Source organism: Orussus abietinus, unplaced genomic scaffold, assembly GCF_000612105.2.
Source record: "Orussus abietinus isolate OABI.00-Male unplaced genomic scaffold, Oabi_2.0 scaffold37, whole genome shotgun sequence".
NCBI lineage: Eukaryota > Metazoa > Arthropoda > Insecta > Hymenoptera > Orussidae > Orussus > Orussus abietinus.
Window position 1 is genome coordinate 5,015 of NW_019394759.1, and position 19,097 is coordinate 24,111.

The following is a 19,097-nucleotide window of genomic DNA, read 5'->3' on the forward strand; positions in this document are numbered from 1 at the left end:
TTAATTTTTTAATAAAGAACGGCGAGTCGCGTTTCTCGATCCTTTCTCCAATTCTCTCTCTCTGTCTCTCTCTGTCTCTCTCGAGTGTACAGTTGAACCTCGCTAAAGGCCACTCGATCGATCGTCGTGAGTAGGAGGAAAAGCTATACAAAGAGAGCAACAACAACGCGAATGAAATTCTATATAAATATATATATATAAATATATAAATAAAAATAAATATATATATATTGTACTGCGAGCTGCGCGATGCGTTCACGATGAACTAGCTGGTTTGTAAATAAACAATTTGACTCTTTGAGTCGGCGGCCTTTGGTGCTTTCTCGACATCCTACGTGATTTTCTTTACTTGAAATACATACGTCTGTATATACATATATATTTTAATATACATATATAATCCGGTTCTCCCTACTTGGCGGGTCATATTCTGCCGAATGTCATTAATCGATCGTTTTTCCAGAATCCTAGGCCATGCAGGGCTGCTGCTCGTACATCAGGCACATCCCGAGGTAGTCTTCCGGGGAACTCCCAGCTTCCTCTCCTGGACCAAAGGCTACTCTAATGCGGAAAGGAGTGGCCGAAGTTTCCACCCGACAGTTCCCGCTCTCCTCGAGCTCATTTCTCGGGCAAAGGGAAGTTCCGCAGTGCTCCATGTCGCAGATCCCAGCTCCGTTATTCCCCGGCTAAGGCCAATAAAACTTGCTCATTTTCCCCGGCCACTTTACGGAGTTTCGTAAAAGGTCTCCCGGGATTAAGGCGATGTGAAAGGCGCCGGGAAATTTAATCGACGCAGGGGAAAAAAGAATTCTACCCAACGCACAACCTGAAACAATCTCCGGCCTCCACCCTTTCCTGTGGAACGCCATTTTGGAAATGTTGGGTCTAAGAGTTTTTACATAGTACGCGTACTTTTTTTTTTTTTTTACAAATTGTTATACCCAGGTCTTGAAAGACTTCGATTTCGGATCTAAGCTCTTTCAAGAGGCGTATCATAAAGATACGTATTGACGACGGCATTTTGGTTCCAGTCTAGGATAAGCAGTGAACGTATTTTTTAACACGTAAAAGTTTCACGGCTGGCAGTCTCGACATTTACGTGGCGAAGTTTTAAATGATTCGGTGCGCCCTAGGAAAGTTGTATAAATTAGTTGACGCCCCTGGGGGAACTTTCACATAGCCTTAAGGGAAATATTTTCCGGATATTTGGGGGATGTACCGTGATGAACTCCTCAAAGTCGCAGGGTATCAGCACCCTGTCCCTGCACCGACTCCCAGAATTCTGTCCCGACTCCATTGGTCCAGTTCCTGATCCCTCGACCTCCATGGAATCGCTCCCTGAAGAGCCCATATTTCTGGAGGGCCCTATCCTGAAGGAATTGGGCGTACATGGGGCGTACGAGATGCTGCACATTCCCTGCTCCTGGCGGACGCAGATTAGGTGGTCCTGGCCTGCGAGATATCTGCCATTCGGTAGATAATTCAAGGTCCTGATGGTTCCTCGGGGCATCTCGAAATACTGCAGGCAACCTGCGGGGGCTCTTTGCTCAAACGGAAGCTGCACGATGCTCATCTCCCACATCCTCGACTGCAAAGTGCTCGGCAGCCGGAAGTCCAAGATGGTCTCCCCCTCCGCAATGTCCATGTAAACTGCAAAATAGCAACATTTATTCGGACCTTTTTTCTAACACTTTCACGCGGAAGGAAAAGAACCTGTCTAAAGGAAGTATCAGTAAAAGGGTACATTTTGCAGAGCCCTGCGGGAGATCCAATACCGACCATGCTGTCCGCTGTTCCATCCGCAGAGCTGGAAGCTGTTGTTTCCGTTTCTTATTTCCATAACATCCTCTGCACACACCCCCGTTCTTCGATCAGGTTGACCCTAAAGTAGAGGAGTAACGATACGTTAGAGCTTTTCTTCTACCCACTCTCCCCCGGCAACAATTAATCCGAATAATAATTTCATATTGTTTTGTGCAGTACTGACGATATTGAAGTGGACGAAGTCGAGCCTGAGTTGGCTGACTGGCTGCTCGATGCCTCTGATGATCACCGAACAGTTCATCGGCCTTTCGATCAGATCAGGAAATCCAGGACTGATGACGTAGGTCAGGTTGTTGATCACCTCGCCTCCGCAACTTGTCGTGACTTCGTGATTCACGTTTCGGAAAAGATAAACGAGATTCACCATCGAGGTGCATTTACGTCCAAGATGTACAGGATGAGTTTAGAATTTACTTTTAATTTCTTTTAACCAGGTTTTAATATTCCCAGTATTTAATTCAGATATCCAGTGGATTTCATATTCCATATAGATTGCGACACTCCGAGTTATCGCTTCCTCTTATAACATTTCCTCTGATTCCAGATGACTTCCTCAATCGGTAATACATCGAGCCGAAGACAGATAAGTTTTACGCCAAGAGACGTACGATTTTCTGACTTATCCATGAGCTTCCTTGGAGCCAACCACGGGAAAAGAGCCGCTAAAGCTCGGTCCCCTTTAAGGACTCGGTCGAAGGGTGGAAGCTGCGAGAGAGGGTGAGTTTCGAGAGGGTAGCTTCGGGGAGGAAAAGGAGAGAAAGAGAGAGAGAGAGAGCGGAAGAGAGAGGGAGAGGAGAGGCTTGTGAATTTTTCACGGAAGCGAGTTGTGTTTCGCGTGCGAGAAGCACGGGCAAACATTCCGCAAGCTCGCCGTTCTGGCTTGAATAGAAGCTGGAACCGAGAGGAGCCTGAATGCCTGAATGGGAACTCGTTATCAGGACTTGAATTCTGAACTGAACCGTGGAAAAGCTCCCCTCCCCTCTCCTGATCGCTTTCGGAGTCAATTACATCCCTGCTTCTGTTCCAGATGGACCCACGGGTCTCCTTCGGTCCCCGAAGAGCAAGAGCAACCCTTAGAACCCGGAAAATCTCGAGTTCGGGGCCGAACCCGAACTCGAGTTCTAGGTAAGACGAAAGAGACTGAGAAACTGCGCAGGAAAGCTCTTTGAGATAATTTCAGGCGACTCATAGTTTCCGAGATATTTGATGGCGAAGTTGACCAATTACGGAGCGGCTCTGGTGACAGGAGGAGGAAGCTACGCGTAAACCTCTCCTGATTGCTTTCGGAGTCAATTACTTCCCTGACTCTGTTCCAGATGGATTCACGTGTCTTCCCGGCCTCCTGGGAGTAGTTGCTGAATCGGAGAATCGAGCACATCGCGAGTTCGTCAGACATCAGCACAAGTTTCGTACGAAACGAAGGGGACCGGAGAATCGAGAGGAAAGCTCTTTGGAGCAAATTTGGGGAACTCATACTTTCCGGGTTATTTAATGGCGAAGTTGACCAATTACTGTGCGGCTCTGCCGGAAAGAAAGGACGGCTAAGCGTAACCCTCACCTGATTGCTTTCGGATTCAATTACATTCCGGCCTCTATTCTAGATGGAACCCGTGTCTTCACTTGTCCCTAGAGAGGCGTTTCGACCCTGAGATCCCAGAATGTCTTCAATTTACTGCCGGACGCGAGCAGAAATTGTATCAGAAATGTAAAACTAAATAAAACAGCCTTTCTGCAAAATTGTACCACTATTAGAAAAAGCACCAGAATATCTTGCGTTTAATATTTAATTATATTTTTCATAATTAAAATAATTTAGTTCTCTTTATTTGAACGCTATTGGATTAAAATTCCTTTTGGGATCGAATTTCATTTTTCTTAGGTGAAATCGAAGGTAAAACTTGTTTTGGAACATCAAGGGACCAATGATTTTCAGCGACGAAGGTGATCAATCTCATAGCGTCAACGGTTGTTAGGGTTCTAGCGTCCTTAGCAACCGTTGCTGCGGTATTGGCGTCCATAGCAACCGCAGTCATACCGTACTTGGAAATTTCTTCGGCCTTACGGGAAAGTTTAAGCCCTTGTAACTTTTTTCTAGGAGATGATACTTTGCCGGAAAGCGAATAAAACTCGGAAGCAACTCTTCCCGTGTAAGCACGATGAGAAAATAAAATTTGGTGCTGCATTGAGAGGGATGAAAAGCTTTTACAGATACGTGATTACACGGCAGAACGGCTGAAAGCTCTTAGCTGATCAAGGAGCCCTATCTACTTATTGCTTCTCGCTCTATTTGATATAATTTGAACATTCGGAAACGAGGGAGCAAGGCAGATTTGTTGGTACGGGGATATGTAGAGGCTCGGAAAGCATTTGCAAACTTGCTATGACTGGTTGTACTTATTACAGCTCTCCTCGGAGCCGAAAGTCAATTAAATAACTGTACTCGGTTGGGCGAGTTATTCCAGTCGGCATCGCAGCGACCTGCTTGTTTGTCGGCTCTCCAAGTCCACGTTAAAATCAATTTACTTAATGGAATTTTTCATCTCATTCCTTCACAAAGATTCGAAATCCTCTCCTCGCCTCGATTTGTTTGAACCTGATTACTGCAGTTCTTACATTTCGTTACCCTCGTACCTTTCGGTTCCTCGGCTCTATTCTCAACAGTATTATCAAATTTCATTATTTACAATTTGATCCATTACGAAATCCCTGGAAGGCATTTAAGTTGGGACAATGCTATCGTTAATTCTTTGTTAAACGAAGTTCCTTTATACTCACAGATGCAGCACACTCCAAATCCAAGCGCACATGACCCATGAGACTTCCCTTGTTGAATTCTGCACTCGTACGTGTTCATGCATAATCCCCTTCGCCTTTTGTCTTCAGAAAGGCATTCCTCTTCGACGGGCACGGGAAAAAAATTCAAAACTACGAACGTTCGTCGAGAGAATTAAGAAGGAAACACGGAGGGGCGTTCGCAAGGAGCATTTCTTCAAATCCATACCGCGAAAAGCGTTAGAAAATACTCGCAAATGAATTTTGATTTCAGTTAGATCATTTTCTCATAAACTTTAACCATCTCTAGTACAAAATCGCTGAAAGTAGATAAATGCGTCGCGGCCCCCGAAAGCGAGGTGACAATTCCTTTTAGCCGATTTTTCGTCACGCTGAGTGGTCGATAAATTGCCTACACTTCGTTTTCTATTTTTTATCGAAATACTAAATGGACCCACGTGGTCCACAGGAGGTAAATGTATCCAAGCATGTTCCCCAGAGTGAAGTGACCCGAGCCGGCATTTTCCGAGCAAGCTCTTCGGTAATTCGTTTAACGGGAAGTGCAATTAAATTTTTGCATCGAGCACCAGTTCTGCCCCCTCGTCCCATCTTGGGTCTCCTATAATTTGGATTTACGGCAGGGTCGATCCTGAATAATTCAAGGTGGCGTACTAGGCCACTGCAATCGCATCCATTAGGAATTAAAAGCTGCCGGAAGTCGGGGAAAGAGTCCGATGATATCAGCAGGTGGATTCGGAACCAACGCAATGAGAGCTACGAGACGGGAAACATACCCTGCGGAAATTCATTAACCGCATTTCCCCACAGGGGCGAAATTAATTCCAAATAAAATAACAACCAGGCGGAACACTCATCTATCGCAATTGACGTTATCTCCAGGAACAATAAAATCAATAAGCACCCAATCATAATTGCCGGACATTTTTCTATTCTTCTGGAGCTGTTCTCCAATTGTCCCATTCCTTTCCCATCAATTCACTTGGTGCCACACTTGGTCGGATTAGCAATCGATTAAGAATCAATTGGTCCATTTTTTCCCAGTTGGTCATCCACTGCCAATTGCGTGTCCGATTTTGAAATCGATTTTCGGAATTAGCGGAAAACGCATCCGATTGCTGATACTCCGCATCAAAAGGTAGATCAGGGATCGGGTTAGGCGACTGGTGCCGATGCCTGGATATTAATCCATTGATACCTGAGTAAAATTAACGCGAGCGGAGATTAGTTGGTGCAATTGGATCAGAGAGCTCACCTCTTCCATCTCGACTGGTATTCCCAAACTCGGAGTGGTCCAGGAGGTTCCCAGCAGGTCCTCGGGACCAGAAACTTAATCCTGGCCATCCTAAGGTAAAGACCACCGGTGTCAGCAGATATAACAGGTAACTCCTTGGAGTCATGGTCGAGGGGGTACTGCGCCGAGGTTGGACGATGGTTTCTTCTTTTCCAGGGACTACTCCATGGTTCAAGGTCCGAGGGGGACCAAGACTGGATCAGGCCCCTTCTCCTGGGCACCATTCTATCATAAAATCTCCCAGATGCCGGGATCCAGAATCAAAAGACTCTTTCTCTTCCTATTTTGATGGAGACTTCATTCTGCATTAAACCTGACATCATCGATTTATTCTGGATCATCCCTGGATCATGGATCAGGAGTTCCAGCCTCTCCTAATCTTTGAAAATAATAGATTCACTGTTACATCTGAATATTATTTTATTTATTTTTACTTCGATACGTCTCTTATTTAATAAATTAATATTGAAATATAGTTAAGGTCTTACGATATTCTTTGGTAAGATTTCTAGGGTCGGGTTTAAGTATGTAACCAGTGGTACTGGATATATGCACGTACGAATTGGATTTGTATGAATTGAAGGTTTGGAGCGGGAATTTCTTGTCGAAGAGCGACAAAAAGGTACCAGCTATTCCGGACCCGTTAGGTGCATCTGCTGAATGTCTGCTTCCGGGAACTTCAATGCGTCGATTCTAAATTGTGATTTGAAAATGGACTATTCTTGGATAAATCGTATTAGAAGTGTTTCTTTTTTTTTTTTCGAACTGTCCTTATAAAGGCAAGATCTTGGTCACGTCGACCTCTGGAGGAATGCGTAATGGCCGGATTATGGGTAACGGTACCTGCTGAGTCTCCACAAGTCGTAGGAGTTGCGTGAATTTCCGTGGATACGAGTCTGGTTTTGTTCTTTTTAGTGTATGTAAATATCCGTTCTGCTATTTGAACGATGGAAGAGATAAAAATTCGTCGAAACACGGCATTGGATCGTCCAAAGTAAAGCTATAAATAGTACTCGATTTTCGAGTGATCATTGTCACGAGTTTCTTCTCCAGAGTGCACAGAAGAATAAAATGATAAATATGAAATATCAGATTAGTAGATTAACGTGGTCTAATTTTTATTCTTTAATAAGCTGGATACTTTTTATGAATCGGTTTTGTAATTTCTTGTAATTTGAATATGGCGCGCATGTGGGCGATCGCGGCACTAGTGATTGGTAGGTATTGCCAGGATGCAAATGGTGATCACCTTCCATGTGCACTTGTATGTTCGTGGTGAAACATTGAATTATTATAATTTCCGATTCCGGCCAATCGCGGCTGCAATGGATCACTGACGGAGTGATTTTTCTGGGGAATCTTGAAAACATTTGAAGATTAATAGCGAAAACTGGGAGCCGGTGCTCGCGCCGTCGCCACGGATATAGAGAGCTTCCGTCCCGGTTGCTAGGTAAGTGGTCATCGTTCATAACCTCTTTTTCGCTTTAGTATTAGGAGGCAGCTTGTGAAAAAGAAGTCGGATTTAGGTACGAATCTTTGGTGAAAGTATGCGATGCGGTTCCAGGACGTTCATGCTTTCAGGGCGCAACATTCGATGCTGGGTTGAACTGTGAGAATATAACCTAATAGAGACTATCCAATGCCTGTCGGCGTGTTTCTGTACTCTGGAATTCTAAGTCTTACTTTCTCACTCTGTATACTATGTGACATTTTACAGTACTCTGCGATACACAACACTCGGACACTTTACGGTGTACTTTACGATGTATTACGTTATAATGCATACATTCATGTGATGTATTCTCGATAAACTACTGTTTACGAGTAACCAAAATTGTTACGCACACATTATAAATATTTACACGGCCAGGAACCAGTGGCATTTATCAGGGGTAATCTTACCTCGATTGTTTTGATTCCATCTATATACTTTAGATATCCTACCTTATTGTAGGTTATTCTAAATTCGTCGATACTGTTATAGATTTCACAAGACTAATCGTGCAACCGAGTATGTGCAAGATATAATTCTCTGCTTTCTTGGTTAGCCTCGAGTAATCCCGAGTAAAATTTCACTAGTGTTTCAAAGTTTCAAGTCACAACACATTCTGGAAGATCGTCGAGTTTCTAAGTTTTTGTGATTTTGGTGTGTGTCCTTTTATTTGGTTTGAATTTCATTTATCGTGGTAAGTAATTAACTGTGGATGCCGTTACTTTAGTAGCTACGAAGGCTAAATGCTCTGTAGCTCTTTTTTACAAGTTTGGGCGTAGATTGCTGTCAAGCTTTGCGACAATCTCAGATTCTCGTGCCTGCAAGGGATATTGTATGTTAACCTAAATTAAACCAGTTGTATATTGAAAATAATATTTGATCCTTGTCATGCTTCTGAGAGCACGGTTGGAACGATGCTCTGCAAGCTCATTAAAATGTTTATCGAAATGATTGCTCCTTTGGAAGTAAGTAAATAAGTGATATTATTTTTCCCGCACATGAATAATTCGAAGCACAAAATTTCACTTATGTTTAGTTAGAAGCAAGTCCAGTTTGCACGTCTAATCGATTTTACTTCCAAGAAGTCTGTACTCGACTACTATTGTTACGTATGAATACATGTAATTACATAATTCTATTACGTTCTTTAGAGATTATATTGTTCTGAACAGAAAGAAAATCTGGTAAGTAGATGGCAAATTGTGGTTTAATTGTACTGTGAGCTCATGCTCACTGAAGGTAGATACAAAAGGGGGATACAGCTATACGAAAGTAAGGGAGTTACAACCTGAGTTATTGTCTCGTCTGATAATATCTCGCTGCTTTCAGGCAGGGTATGGGAGAACGTTCTCTGAAGAATAGAGGGACGAAAACCATGCAGAACTTTGACGATCTCGACATCGAGGGACGCAATCCCTCTCGTATATCCGAAGAGGAACGGGAAAAGGTAACATTTGAATCAGGACTTGAAGGGCTTGAAATTCTGCATAGTTGCTTCGTTGCACACTAAGCTGTCTATTATAGGTCTTATGTTACTTTAAATTCATATCGATTGTATACAAGTACCAATATCAACAAAAAGAGAAGACCATGACTTTTTCGTTGTCTAATTTACAAATGTTCACTCGTTCCTATCTGGTAATTCTTATATTTTTCATCTCACCGTGCCAGTGAGAGATCCAAAAAATTTGACCCAACGTAATCAAAGTTAAAGTTCTGACCGCAGAATCTCGAAAGTGCTAAACGTAACGTTAACTTGAATTATTGTAAAGAAGAACATACTAAAATTTTCTCGATGTTATATTTCGTGGTGTTTAAATCGAACTAAGCATGAAAAAGACTAAGGTAAGATATTTGAAATTGAATTCTTTATTTCATACAAACTTATTCACTCATACTTCTACACTACATTTCACAACTCTGACGAATAGTTCCGTCAACTAAAAACCTAAAAATTCTAAATAACTCTTCCACTTTTCAAAATCTCTTCTCCAGGCTTCGCAGAGTATATCGATTTAAGGGAAATCTATGTGCACCGTATATTCCGAAGAGTGCAGCCATACTCTTAAACTAATACACCACAATCTCTGTAGAAATGTAAAATCTCTCCGAAAGCAGTTAAAACAAGATAAAAACATTTCATCACACTCTATATTTTCCAGGAAGAGCATGACCGGAAGCGCTTGATGCGAAGCAGTGTCACTGCGGAGGATGGAACTCTGAGACCAGTGTACTCCGAGACAGATGACGGAGACATATGGTGCCACATATGCAATGTAGCCCTCTTCGGAGCCCACAAGCTTATCAGTCACAATTCCTGCAACCGTCACAAGATAAAATTAGACGAGTGGCCCTACCCAGTGCTTCTGTGGTCAAAGAGAACCGACAATGTGAAAAAGTCCACTCCGAATACTCAGGGTGGAAGCTTGACCGAGCCCCTGGCTCCAGGGGAGCCTGTGCCCCCAGGTATGGAAGACACCCTGACGAGGACTACAGCGATCCAGGTGAGCCTGGATCGCCATCGAAGCTCGCCTTTGGTCGGCCTCGAGTACCTTCTGGAGCTCGTGGACAACGACTCCTGCGAGCCCAGTTACACTTGCGTGTTGTGCGACAAGAGGGGCGACCCGCGTACCGTGATGGCCCACATAACGAGCTACAACCACCGCATAACGTACCTTAACAGGCACTTTCCCACGATATCGCGCGCTATCACCGAGCTACCGCGCACCGCCAACTACAAGCGCGGGGCCAATGAAATTTCCGTTTTGGTGGCCAAGAAGATCGAAGAACACTTCGGCAGGCTGCAGCCTCAGCTCGTCGACAAGAATCAGTTTGAGAAGAGCAAGATGCAGTACATCAAGCGGGTCTATCAGGACTTCCACTTTAGGTAGGTCGACCTAGTCCAAGTTTAATGCATGCCCTTGGAGCCGCCTCGGCAAACACAGATCCGATGTATCGTCCGAGTATCGGCCAAGCAAAGTGGCGGGCTTTCGCGTAGTCGCGGCCATTACCGCCGAACTATCTCGGTCTGTGTTCGCGGGGTTGCTGGCCTTGGAGAACCAAGATCAAGGTCGCTCGTCGGCGACCTCGGATTTCTGGGGTATCGCAGCGGCCATCGCTTCGAGGCGATGCTGCTGGGACACGCTTTTCCGTTCGTTCGCTCTCTCCTCTCTTACTGTTGCTCTGACCGAGCGGTAATAAACGTGGCTGTTTCCTACGTACAGGGAAACGCCAGAGTTAACGTTTATGGAAGTTTACGATGTGCGATGGGTGACGAACTTTGAAGAGAAGATGGCGGAGTTGAGTGTTGGTGGGAGTGGTGGTGTTGGGATCGCGAAGAAAGGTGAGTATTAGGAGGTTCGGGAGAGGAGGCTGCTCGGTTTTCGAGGTGATCCTTTAAATTCATACGATTGTTCGTTTTGCATTAAGATCTACCCTCTACGGAACCCGAGAAGATCGAAGAGAAACCGAAGAAGGAGGAGAAGAAGGTTGAGAAGACCCCGTTGAAGAAGGTCGACCCCAAGACAGATAACACTAAGCAGTAAGTAATGGGTGATTTACTTGAAAGCCTTCACTTATCTCCCTAAACATCACTTTTAACGGTGAACTCCTTGGGAAAAACTGAAGAAGTTGCATGGCCACTTCCTAGGTGGTACATTTATCTTAGTTCATCCCAAGGATGTCACCCCAGGATCCTATGATTATTTTCGGATCGTACGTATAATCGACGTCTAACAAACGTTTCCTATAACGTTTCACCGAGGACAACTTTTAAGGGCCCAGCCAGGTCCGGTACTGTTTGCATACAAGTTGAATTTTTTCTAGGTTCAAAATCCGCATATTGACCAAGGACAAGCTGAACATCCGCGGTCCGAGTAAGCCGGAGGAGAAGCCGAAGAAGAAGTCCCCAGTCCGACCCTCGGACGACACCAAGTCGTTGTCTTCCCTGTCGAGTATTTCCAGCAGTCCGTCACCCTCGCGCTCTAGATCCCGTTCTCCAGGACGGACGAAAAAGAATAGTTTGGCCGATAAAGGTAGTACTAGCGGTAAATATAAGTACAGGCCTCGGTACTCCAGGGAACTGGAGCGCGACCGGGACCGGGAGCGTGATCGCGAGCGTTCGCGTTCCCTAGAGCCCCTGAAGGAGCGGGACAAGTGGGAGAAGTATCGGGAACAGATTCGCCGAGCTGAGGAGACCCTGGACAGGGCCCTGAAGTTCCACGAGAAGAACCCGGAGAAACATCCGGCGTACCCTGATGAGTGGAAGAAGTTCTGGAACCGGAGGTACAAGGAACTCCAAGCGGAAGGTAAGGACCCCAGCAAGCACGATTACAAGCCCGAGTGGATAGAATTCTGGAACAAGCGGATGCGCGAGATTCACAACGAGCAGCTGAAACAAAGAAAAGAGGAGATCAGGAAGCGGTTGGAGCTGCCCGAAGACAAGCCACCGGAGAAATGGGTGCCTCCTCCTAAGAGGGAAAGGTCCCCGAAGAGGAGGCACGCGGTGGACAGCGACGACGACGTGGAGTACGTCGGGACGAAGATGAAGGTCGAGTATCACGAAAGCAGAGATCGCCACGAAGCGAGGGAGCGGGAGTACCTGTACGCATATTCTCGGGGAAGAGGTGGCACTTATAGAGGGTATTACCCCAGGCCACCTGCGAGACCCCGGTACGCCTTACCGTATCCTACGAAAGAGGACTCTCCGGGTCCTTCGCTCCCGGAGGAGCCTTTTAACGAGGATTTGGAAATCGTGGGTCTCCTGCGACTTCTGACAGCACTGGAGGGCCAGCTAGGGTCTCTGGGTCCTAAAATAGTGTCCCTACTTTCTCGCGCTCTGGCGGCCGAGAAGGTGAAGCCCAATTCTGCCGAAGATCTGTTGTTCGACGAGGAGGTCAACGTTCTGTTCGAGACCGTGAAGGAGAAGCTGAAAGGTCAGCTCTTCGCCGGGATGATCGAGAAGATGGCTATTGTGCCGACGAAGACCGCCATTCAGAATATCGCCCAGCTACTGCACAAGGCGTCCGAGACCAAGAAGAAGCTGGAGGAGGAGAAGAGGAAGCTCAAGGAGATGCTGGAGAAGCCGAAGCCCGTGAGCTATCTGAGCAGGACTCTGTATTCCAGACCTGTAGAGGTACCTCCGGTGAAATCGGAACCCGTTAGCGTTCCTGGCGTGGGTGCCGTCGATAAGGTCGCCATTGCTCAGCAGATCGCCGCCGCGTTGATCGCTCAGGGTAGACCCAACGTCTCCCAGGACGAGCTGGAGACGTTGATCAACGCCGTGGTCGGCATGGCCGAAGCGTCCAAGAACTCGGACAAACCCATCACCACTGCCGATTTTGTCAAGGGCTTATCCCAAGGGAACATCTCGGCGACCCCGACCCCGTCCGCTCCTCCTCCAGCTCCTAAACCTCTCGACAGTGCCGAAGCCCACGCGGCCAGAATGGAGACCCTCTCCGATGTCGATCTGAAGCTTCTCCTGCAGAACTTCAAGGAATTGAGCACCGACGAGCAGCACGGTCTGATCAATTTCTTGAAGAAGCTGGAGGCAACGGATCCTGGCCGCGTGGAGAAGCTGAGGGCTTTCGTAAACCTAGGGACCGGTCCAACCATCTCCAAAAAGGAGAAGTCGCCGTCTCCCGACAAAGGGGACATCATCAGGACCGGCAGGAGCAACTCGCCGTTCTCCACCAGGAAGAGCAACCAGAACCCACCGGACGACGAGCTCAAGTGGAAACCCAAACTCGACATGTTCGCGGAGGACGACGACGAGGAGAAAAAGAAGAAGGAGGAGGAGAAGCCGAAGGCTAAGCTGGACCTCTCCGATGATGACGATGACTACACGTTCGAGGACATCTACAAGGCGGCCGATAAGAACGTTAACGAGAGCGAGAAGGCGAAGAAAAAGTACAAAGGAAGCGCCTCTCCGCAGAGATCCAGGTCTGTCAGGTCTCCAAAATCCTGGTCCAGGTCTAGGTCCAGGTCCAGGTCCATGTCGAGGTCGAGATCGCGGTCCAGGTCTCCTCTGGCTAAGTCTAAGGACCTCGCCAAGAGCACCGACCCCAACGCTATCCTGAACGAGACCAAGCGACTCATAGCGAACATCATGGGCGATCTGCCCAACAAGTACGTCCCCAAGTCGCACATCAATGTCGCGCATCAGGAGGACTCGGAGCCCACGGGACCTCCTGGTTCCACGCCCATCTCAGTCCCAGTTAATTATAGCCAGGGTTATGTTGGGAATCCCTCCGGTTCCCAACAACTGCAAGGTCCTGGACAAATGCCCTTCCCGGGGATGTCCGGCCAGTTCCAGAACTATCCAGGGCCCAACCAACAAGTCTATAATGGTAACCCTAACTATATCAACAACGGGTACAACTATGCTCAAGCTTACGGGAACATGGGGGGCCAACCACAGTACAACCAACCTTCCATGGCCCCGAATCAGTACCCTAACCAACAGATGTATGGAACTCCACAATATGGCGGAGCGCCTCAAGTCACCCCTGGATATCCCCAGCAACAACAGCAATATGCAAACTACTCCCAGCAACGGTTTTACTGATCCTCAACGACTACTGACTAGCTCGACGTAGAGCTGGCAGTGAATCTCGCCGAGATACCAGAAATCTGATGAATCGTTGCTCTTCGTGTCTGACCTCGACGGCAGCCTTCGGTCTCCGTGAGAAAATGGCCTCCGGAGATTAAGCAGATTTTTTCTGTAGCGTTTTCTACTACTCGACCGATGTTATCGGTGTGGACTGTTTTAGTGGCCGTCGGGGTTTAATGATCGCCGTTAGGACGCACTTTGCGATGGATTTTTATTGATAAAACCTGCTGTGAACAAATCCGTCGTCTTGTCCTGTACTATGATCTAGATACGAACAATGCCATTGGTTCCGCGGGTCGAGATGAACCGCTCGGATTCGATTAGAGTTCACACGAATGATCGACGCCAATTATCGTGATGTATCGCATTATATATATTTTTTTTTTCCTTTTTTTTTTCTTCCATTCGACGAGCCCGTTACGATAGGTCGACAAGGCCGGGACGTGTTAATTTAGGAATGGTTATTATCGGTTTGTTCCGTCGCATCTTTTCGGAGGAATGCGAAAACCCGCTTCGAGGGTGGTTTTAATATGTTCGCGTTATCTGGACATTATTAAACGGACACAGGGAGAATACAGGCCCGTTTTATGTGTCCTTGGCGCGAGACTCTAACGATCTTTACCCCGTTTCGTCGCGATGCATTCCGCAGAGAATTCATCCAAGGAAACGGTCGGTACGTTTGAAGCGACACCTGGAAGCTCGCCGAGTTTCGCGTCAGCATAATTTCTAAGTCTTTTTAAACCCCGGATTCTCGAAGCGGCTACTTTTAACGTATTGTACAGACATTCGACGCGGACCCGCCGAGGCGCGGCTCGTCCGCCATTTTGTGAACACGTGCGAGTGATGTAACGGACAAGTCCCTCGTGCATCGGTGTGCAACAATCCTCCCACCTTAAACGGAAACGGACAAGAATATTTACCGAAGCTTTACGAAGCTGCCGAGGATGCTCGGAGCTGACTTCCCGCCACGTGAGTTTAGAAATACCGAAGCTTCTCGCGGCATCCGCTCGCGAATCGGAAATACAAGATGGCGTCGGTAGGCTCACGTGACCGAGTCACCTCGGGACCCGCCTAAACGACATAAGAGAAAGTAAGAGGAAAAGGTCCTGCGGAGTCTTCTGAAGACGGCCGAGGATGTCCCCAGGGTGGGCGCGAGGGAGTATTGCGCGACTCCTTACGCTCGCTATCACTTAATCGTTAAGTAGACCGGTACTCCTACCGAGTATTTGAAATTGCACGTTGACTAGAGTGTTTCCAAGAGAGTTCAGTCTGGTTGTCGCGCGTCCCGACATGTTTATATCTCGCGAACGAGTAGAGGACGCGTCGAGAACCTTCGGGTCGAGGTCACGCGAGCGTAGTTTCAACGTTCCTTGCGATGGACGTTGCGTCATAACAAAGATGGCGCGTGCCGCCCGTGTACATGGTAATAGGTTATGATATACTTTTACAACGGACGCAACGACAGAGGTTGAAACAACGCTCCGGTGGCCCCGGCCTCGCGCGGCACGTATCCGCGCATAGAGCATGCACACAAGTATATAAATAAGAGAAATAAACGCCATGGTAAGAGAAGCACAAGCCTAAAATCGTACAATATTTACAAAAGACTCCGCAAGGTGCGCTGCGTTCGCGTGACTAAATCGGATGCGGCGAGGAAGGCGATCACTTGGGGACCAGACCGCGGGGTTTTGGATAAACCGGTGCCGGGGTTTGTGGAATCTTGGCGACACTCTTAGGCCGAACCTTGGCCGACTGTAAACGAGTTTTCGATCTCAGCCGAACGTTGGAGGCGTCGACGTCGATGTCGCCCTCGTCGCGAAGCGCTTCCTCGAGGACGGCCTGGATGGTCGGGGCGATTTTGGGTCCCTGGTACTCCAAGGTCGTTCTCGGAGGCATGTCGAGCTCTAGATTAAGGATGTTCTCTCCTGCGTAGCGGTACCCACTCCTGGCCATCGCCAAGGCGATCCTGGCGTACTCGGACACCGGTCTCCTGGCTCCAGGAGCCGCCGTCAGTCTCTCCAGGTACTCCAGGCTGGAGGGCTCCGGGTCCTTCATCACCCACTTGTCCTCCTCGTCGTCGAACCGGATCCTCGCGAGGATCTTCTGCTTCTCCTCGTCTGGGATGAAGTTCTCGATGATGAGGTACTTCAGCTTCAGCTCCTTCATCAGCTCGTCCTGCTTCTGCTCGAGGCTTCTGCGCTGCGCGTTGAACTCCTGGGTCGCCTCCTCGACCTCCAGCTTGACCGTCTGCATCCTGGTGAAGATCATCCGGAGTTTCTTGGTCTTCACGTCGACCTCCTGCTGTAGGGTGGTGTAGGTCTCCCGCACCCCCAGAGTGGTCAGCTCTTCGTCTTCCAGCTTCTGCTTCATCACCTCTTCCCGTCTCTTCCGCTCCGCTATCTCTGCCGCTCGTTGTTCAAGGGCACGCTGCTGCTCGTTGGTATGGTCGATGATGTTTTTGCCGCCGTACAGCATCTTGCTCTCCAGGTCCCTTATCCTGTGCACCAGGGTCTCCGTCTCCTGCTTCTCTGCCCGGAGTTGCTCGGCTATCAGCTTCGCATCCGCCTCGGTGACCTTATTGTCCTCTCTGCTGTCCTCCGTCTCCGAGCCCGTGTCGCCGGCTCCGTCTTCGCGCTTCTTCCTGGACTTCTTCTTCTTCTTCGGCACTGTACCCTTCAGGGCCAGCTTCTCCTTCAGGCGGTTGATCTCCTCCTGGTACTGCCTCAGCAGCGCGTCCTTCGGATCCTCGTTGATCCTGGGCTTGTTCTTGATGTCCTTCGCGCGGTTTGCGTACCTCAGGGTCGTCAGGGTCTCGTCGTAGTTGTAACTTGCTGGACCTATGTTCGCTATCATGATGGTCTTAGAGTTACCTCCCAAGGAGTCCTGCAGCAGCCTGGTTAGCTTCGAGTTCCTGTACGGCACGTGGGACGTCTTCGGGTCGACCAGGGCGGAGATCACGTTGCCGAGGACCGAGAGACTTAGGTTGATCTTGCTGGCCTCCTTCAGCCTCTCTCCGGAGGACCCTGTCTTGCTCTGCCTCTCGCTTCCGGCCAGGTCCACCAGGTTCAACCTACCTACGCGAATACCTGCACTGTCGCCGATCGAACCCATCTCTATGGTGATCAGGAATATCGCGTGCGACCGGGAACTGTGCTCATTCATGTTCGTGGCTCCGATGGTGCGGTTCTGGTTGCCGGTATTCATTAAGTGCTGAATCTCTGCTGCACTTTTGCAGACCGAGGTCGAGAGGTCTTTCACGAAGACCCCCGTGTCGGGTTTTTCCTTCAGCTCGAACCTCAGGGTTTGGTCCGGGTGCAATAAGTCCCGAATCTCCTCCTGGTAGATCTCCAGGTAGCTCGCTCGCACCAGGTATTGCATGTTCTCCGTCCTCCCGATGCGGTCGAAGATGTGCTCGAAGGACCTGGGGATGATGCCACGACGTTCTAAGTCGTTCTTGGAACCTTCCATGGTGTAGGTTTTTCCGGTCCCGGTCTGCCCGTAGGCGAAGATTGTCCCGTTGAAGCCATCTAGGACAGACGACACCAGGGGCCTTACTGTTTCCTCGTATATCTCCCCTTGCTTCGCGTTCCAGTCGTACACTGCATCAAATGTGAATTCCTTAAGGTTCTCTCTGGATGGGTCTTCTCGAGGATTGTGGATCTCCACTACGCCTCTCGAAGGATAGACTTCTACGACCTGGGAATAACCTCGAGTCGACTCCTTCGCATCCATTGGTCTGCATCGTACCACTACCTGGACGCACTGTGTCGTTCCGTCCGCTGACATTATCATTCTGGAGTTCCGCTTTTTCAGTTTCACCTGGTAGTCGCTTTTCTCCATCTTTGCTTTTCGTTGGTGGTCTGTTGAGGAGGTATTTAAGTTAACTGGTCTCTTCGGTGTGAAAGATGTTACTGGAACGTATTATATCCCTCCTGAGCCATCTTGGACGTGATTAAAATGTTAATTAACGTCTGTGGTCAGGCGAGGGAAATATAATAAGCTTTGGAGGAGGGTCTGAACTTTTTTCTCCGTCGTAAGGGATTTATTTGGTACTTAGTTTTTTCCTTTAAGACCAAAATCTTTGGTATCTGCAATGATATAAATATGAAATATCGGTTAACAGATAGTTCTTATCAATATTAAAGTATTTGGAGTATGGATTTCAGTTTCTTACAAGTACCTTAATAATGAATCCTAGCGATGAATCCTTACTCTTCGAGAGATGCTTTGAGTATTAATTTGCTTGATACATGGAACATCGTCTATTTCTCAAGAATATAATGCCCTGAAGGTTCATAACTATCCGACGCACAGCTTAAATTTTCAGATTCTTTCAGTATCGGTCCTCCAAAGTGTCCTTGTAAGTCAAAAGGATTTTGACATTTTAAAATTGACATTACAATTGTCATAATACAGAGACATTAACCAGTAAATTATTCGACATCGGCATGACTCACAACATTACAGACTATTGATTCGTTAAGGATGTTAATTTCATTTTTCTTTTCTTTACCTCCAGGGTGTGTCTCGCGACGGGAAGACTATTTTCTAGGATGAATTTTAAACTTCTTCAACGCAGACAAAAAGTTTACTTGGTCTGCATTGCGTCTTCTAACACGCAAGAACAATTTCCACCCTCGTGCCTGGTTACCCTCCACCTAGAGACTATTTGGTATTGATCTATTGTTTGACATCTGACTTTTGCCACCGGCGAGAAATCTCGGACTGTCGCCATCTCTTGGAGAGTAGTTCACACATCTGTCGGTAATTTACCGTCAATTTAGACTTTTATACTCAACCATAGAGTCGGAAAAGTATAGAAACAGTTTTCATAATAACGTGGAAGCCAATTCTCCAAAAACCTTTAGGGAGATTTAACGGTATAAACTGAAGTTCTTAACTTACCTAAAGGACGTTTTACAATTCCTGATAATATTAATTAATGAATGATGTCGTATGCTTATATCAGAGATGAGTTGGGAGATTGCTCACGGGCAGGAGGGCAACCAAACCAGAGGGCAGCACAGGATGCGATCCCACAATCCTGCCCGTGAGCAATCTCCCAACTCATCTCTGCTGTTATATTC

At 47.4% G+C, this 19,097-nt stretch overlaps 3 protein-coding genes across 7 annotated transcripts; 1 reads left to right on the plus strand and 2 right to left on the minus strand.

Annotated features, from left to right (window-relative positions):
* Positions 1–467: 467 nt before the first annotated feature.
* Positions 468–6,209, minus strand: LOC105696178. Its single transcript, XM_012418423.1, has 7 exons — positions 6,205–6,209; positions 6,002–6,102; positions 4,600–4,749; positions 1,988–2,148; positions 1,780–1,882; positions 1,220–1,650; positions 468–686 (listed from the first exon to the last, which is right to left on the minus strand). The coding sequence occupies exons 1-7, from the start codon at positions 6,207–6,209 to the stop codon at positions 468–470; spliced, it is 1,170 nt and encodes a 389-aa protein (XP_012273846.1).
* Positions 6,210–7,258: 1,049 nt separating this feature from the next.
* Positions 7,259–15,582, plus strand: LOC105696322 (uncharacterized protein CG7065). Of its 5 annotated transcripts, none has more exons than XM_012418715.2 (6): positions 7,259–7,358; positions 7,490–8,847; positions 9,563–10,287; positions 10,625–10,743; positions 10,830–10,941; positions 11,226–13,965. In XM_012418715.2, exons 2-6 carry the CDS (start codon positions 8,737–8,739, stop codon positions 13,963–13,965), a joined length of 3,807 nt encoding a protein of 1,268 aa, XP_012274138.1. In that variant the 5' UTR covers positions 7,259–7,358; positions 7,490–8,736. The 5 variants fall into 5 exon arrangements, with proteins under 5 accessions (XP_012274138.1, XP_012274140.1, XP_012274141.1 ...); XM_012418717.2 differs by having other exon boundaries at positions 7,273–7,358; positions 8,730–8,847; XM_023433192.1 differs by lacking the exon at positions 7,259–7,358 and having other exon boundaries at positions 7,379–8,094; positions 8,730–8,847.
* A 63-nt stretch (positions 15,583–15,645) lies between these two features.
* Positions 15,646–18,694, minus strand: LOC105696323 (kinesin-like protein KIF3B). Its single transcript, XM_012418719.1, has 3 exons — positions 18,524–18,694; positions 18,191–18,367; positions 15,646–18,098 (listed from the first exon to the last, which is right to left on the minus strand). Exon 3 carries the CDS (start codon positions 17,848–17,850, stop codon positions 15,673–15,675), a length of 2,178 nt encoding a protein of 725 aa, XP_012274142.1. The 5' UTR covers positions 17,851–18,098; positions 18,191–18,367; positions 18,524–18,694; the 3' UTR covers positions 15,646–15,672.
* Between the last annotated feature and the right edge of the window lie 403 nt (positions 18,695–19,097).

Coding starts and splice junctions, on each gene's coding strand:
- LOC105696178 (XM_012418423.1), bottom strand. Junction 2,149..4,599: donor ATTTGGAGTGTGCTGCATCT/GTGAGTATAAAG, acceptor TGAATCACGAAG/TCACGACAAGTTGCGGAGGC. Junction 687..1,219: donor ACTTTGAGGAGTTCATCACG/GTACATCCCCCA, acceptor TATTGGCCTTAG/CCGGGGAATAACGGAGCTGG.
- LOC105696323 (XM_012418719.1), bottom strand. CDS start 17,850: ATGGAGAAAAGCGACTACCAGGTGAAACTGAAAAAGCGGAACTCCAGA.
- LOC105696322 (XM_012418715.2), top strand. CDS start 8,737: ATGGGAGAACGTTCTCTGAAGAATAGAGGGACGAAAACCATGCAGAAC. Junction 8,848..9,562: donor CCGAAGAGGAACGGGAAAAG/GTAACATTTGAA, acceptor TATATTTTCCAG/GAAGAGCATGACCGGAAGCG. Junction 10,288..10,624: donor TATCAGGACTTCCACTTTAG/GTAGGTCGACCT, acceptor TCCTACGTACAG/GGAAACGCCAGAGTTAACGT.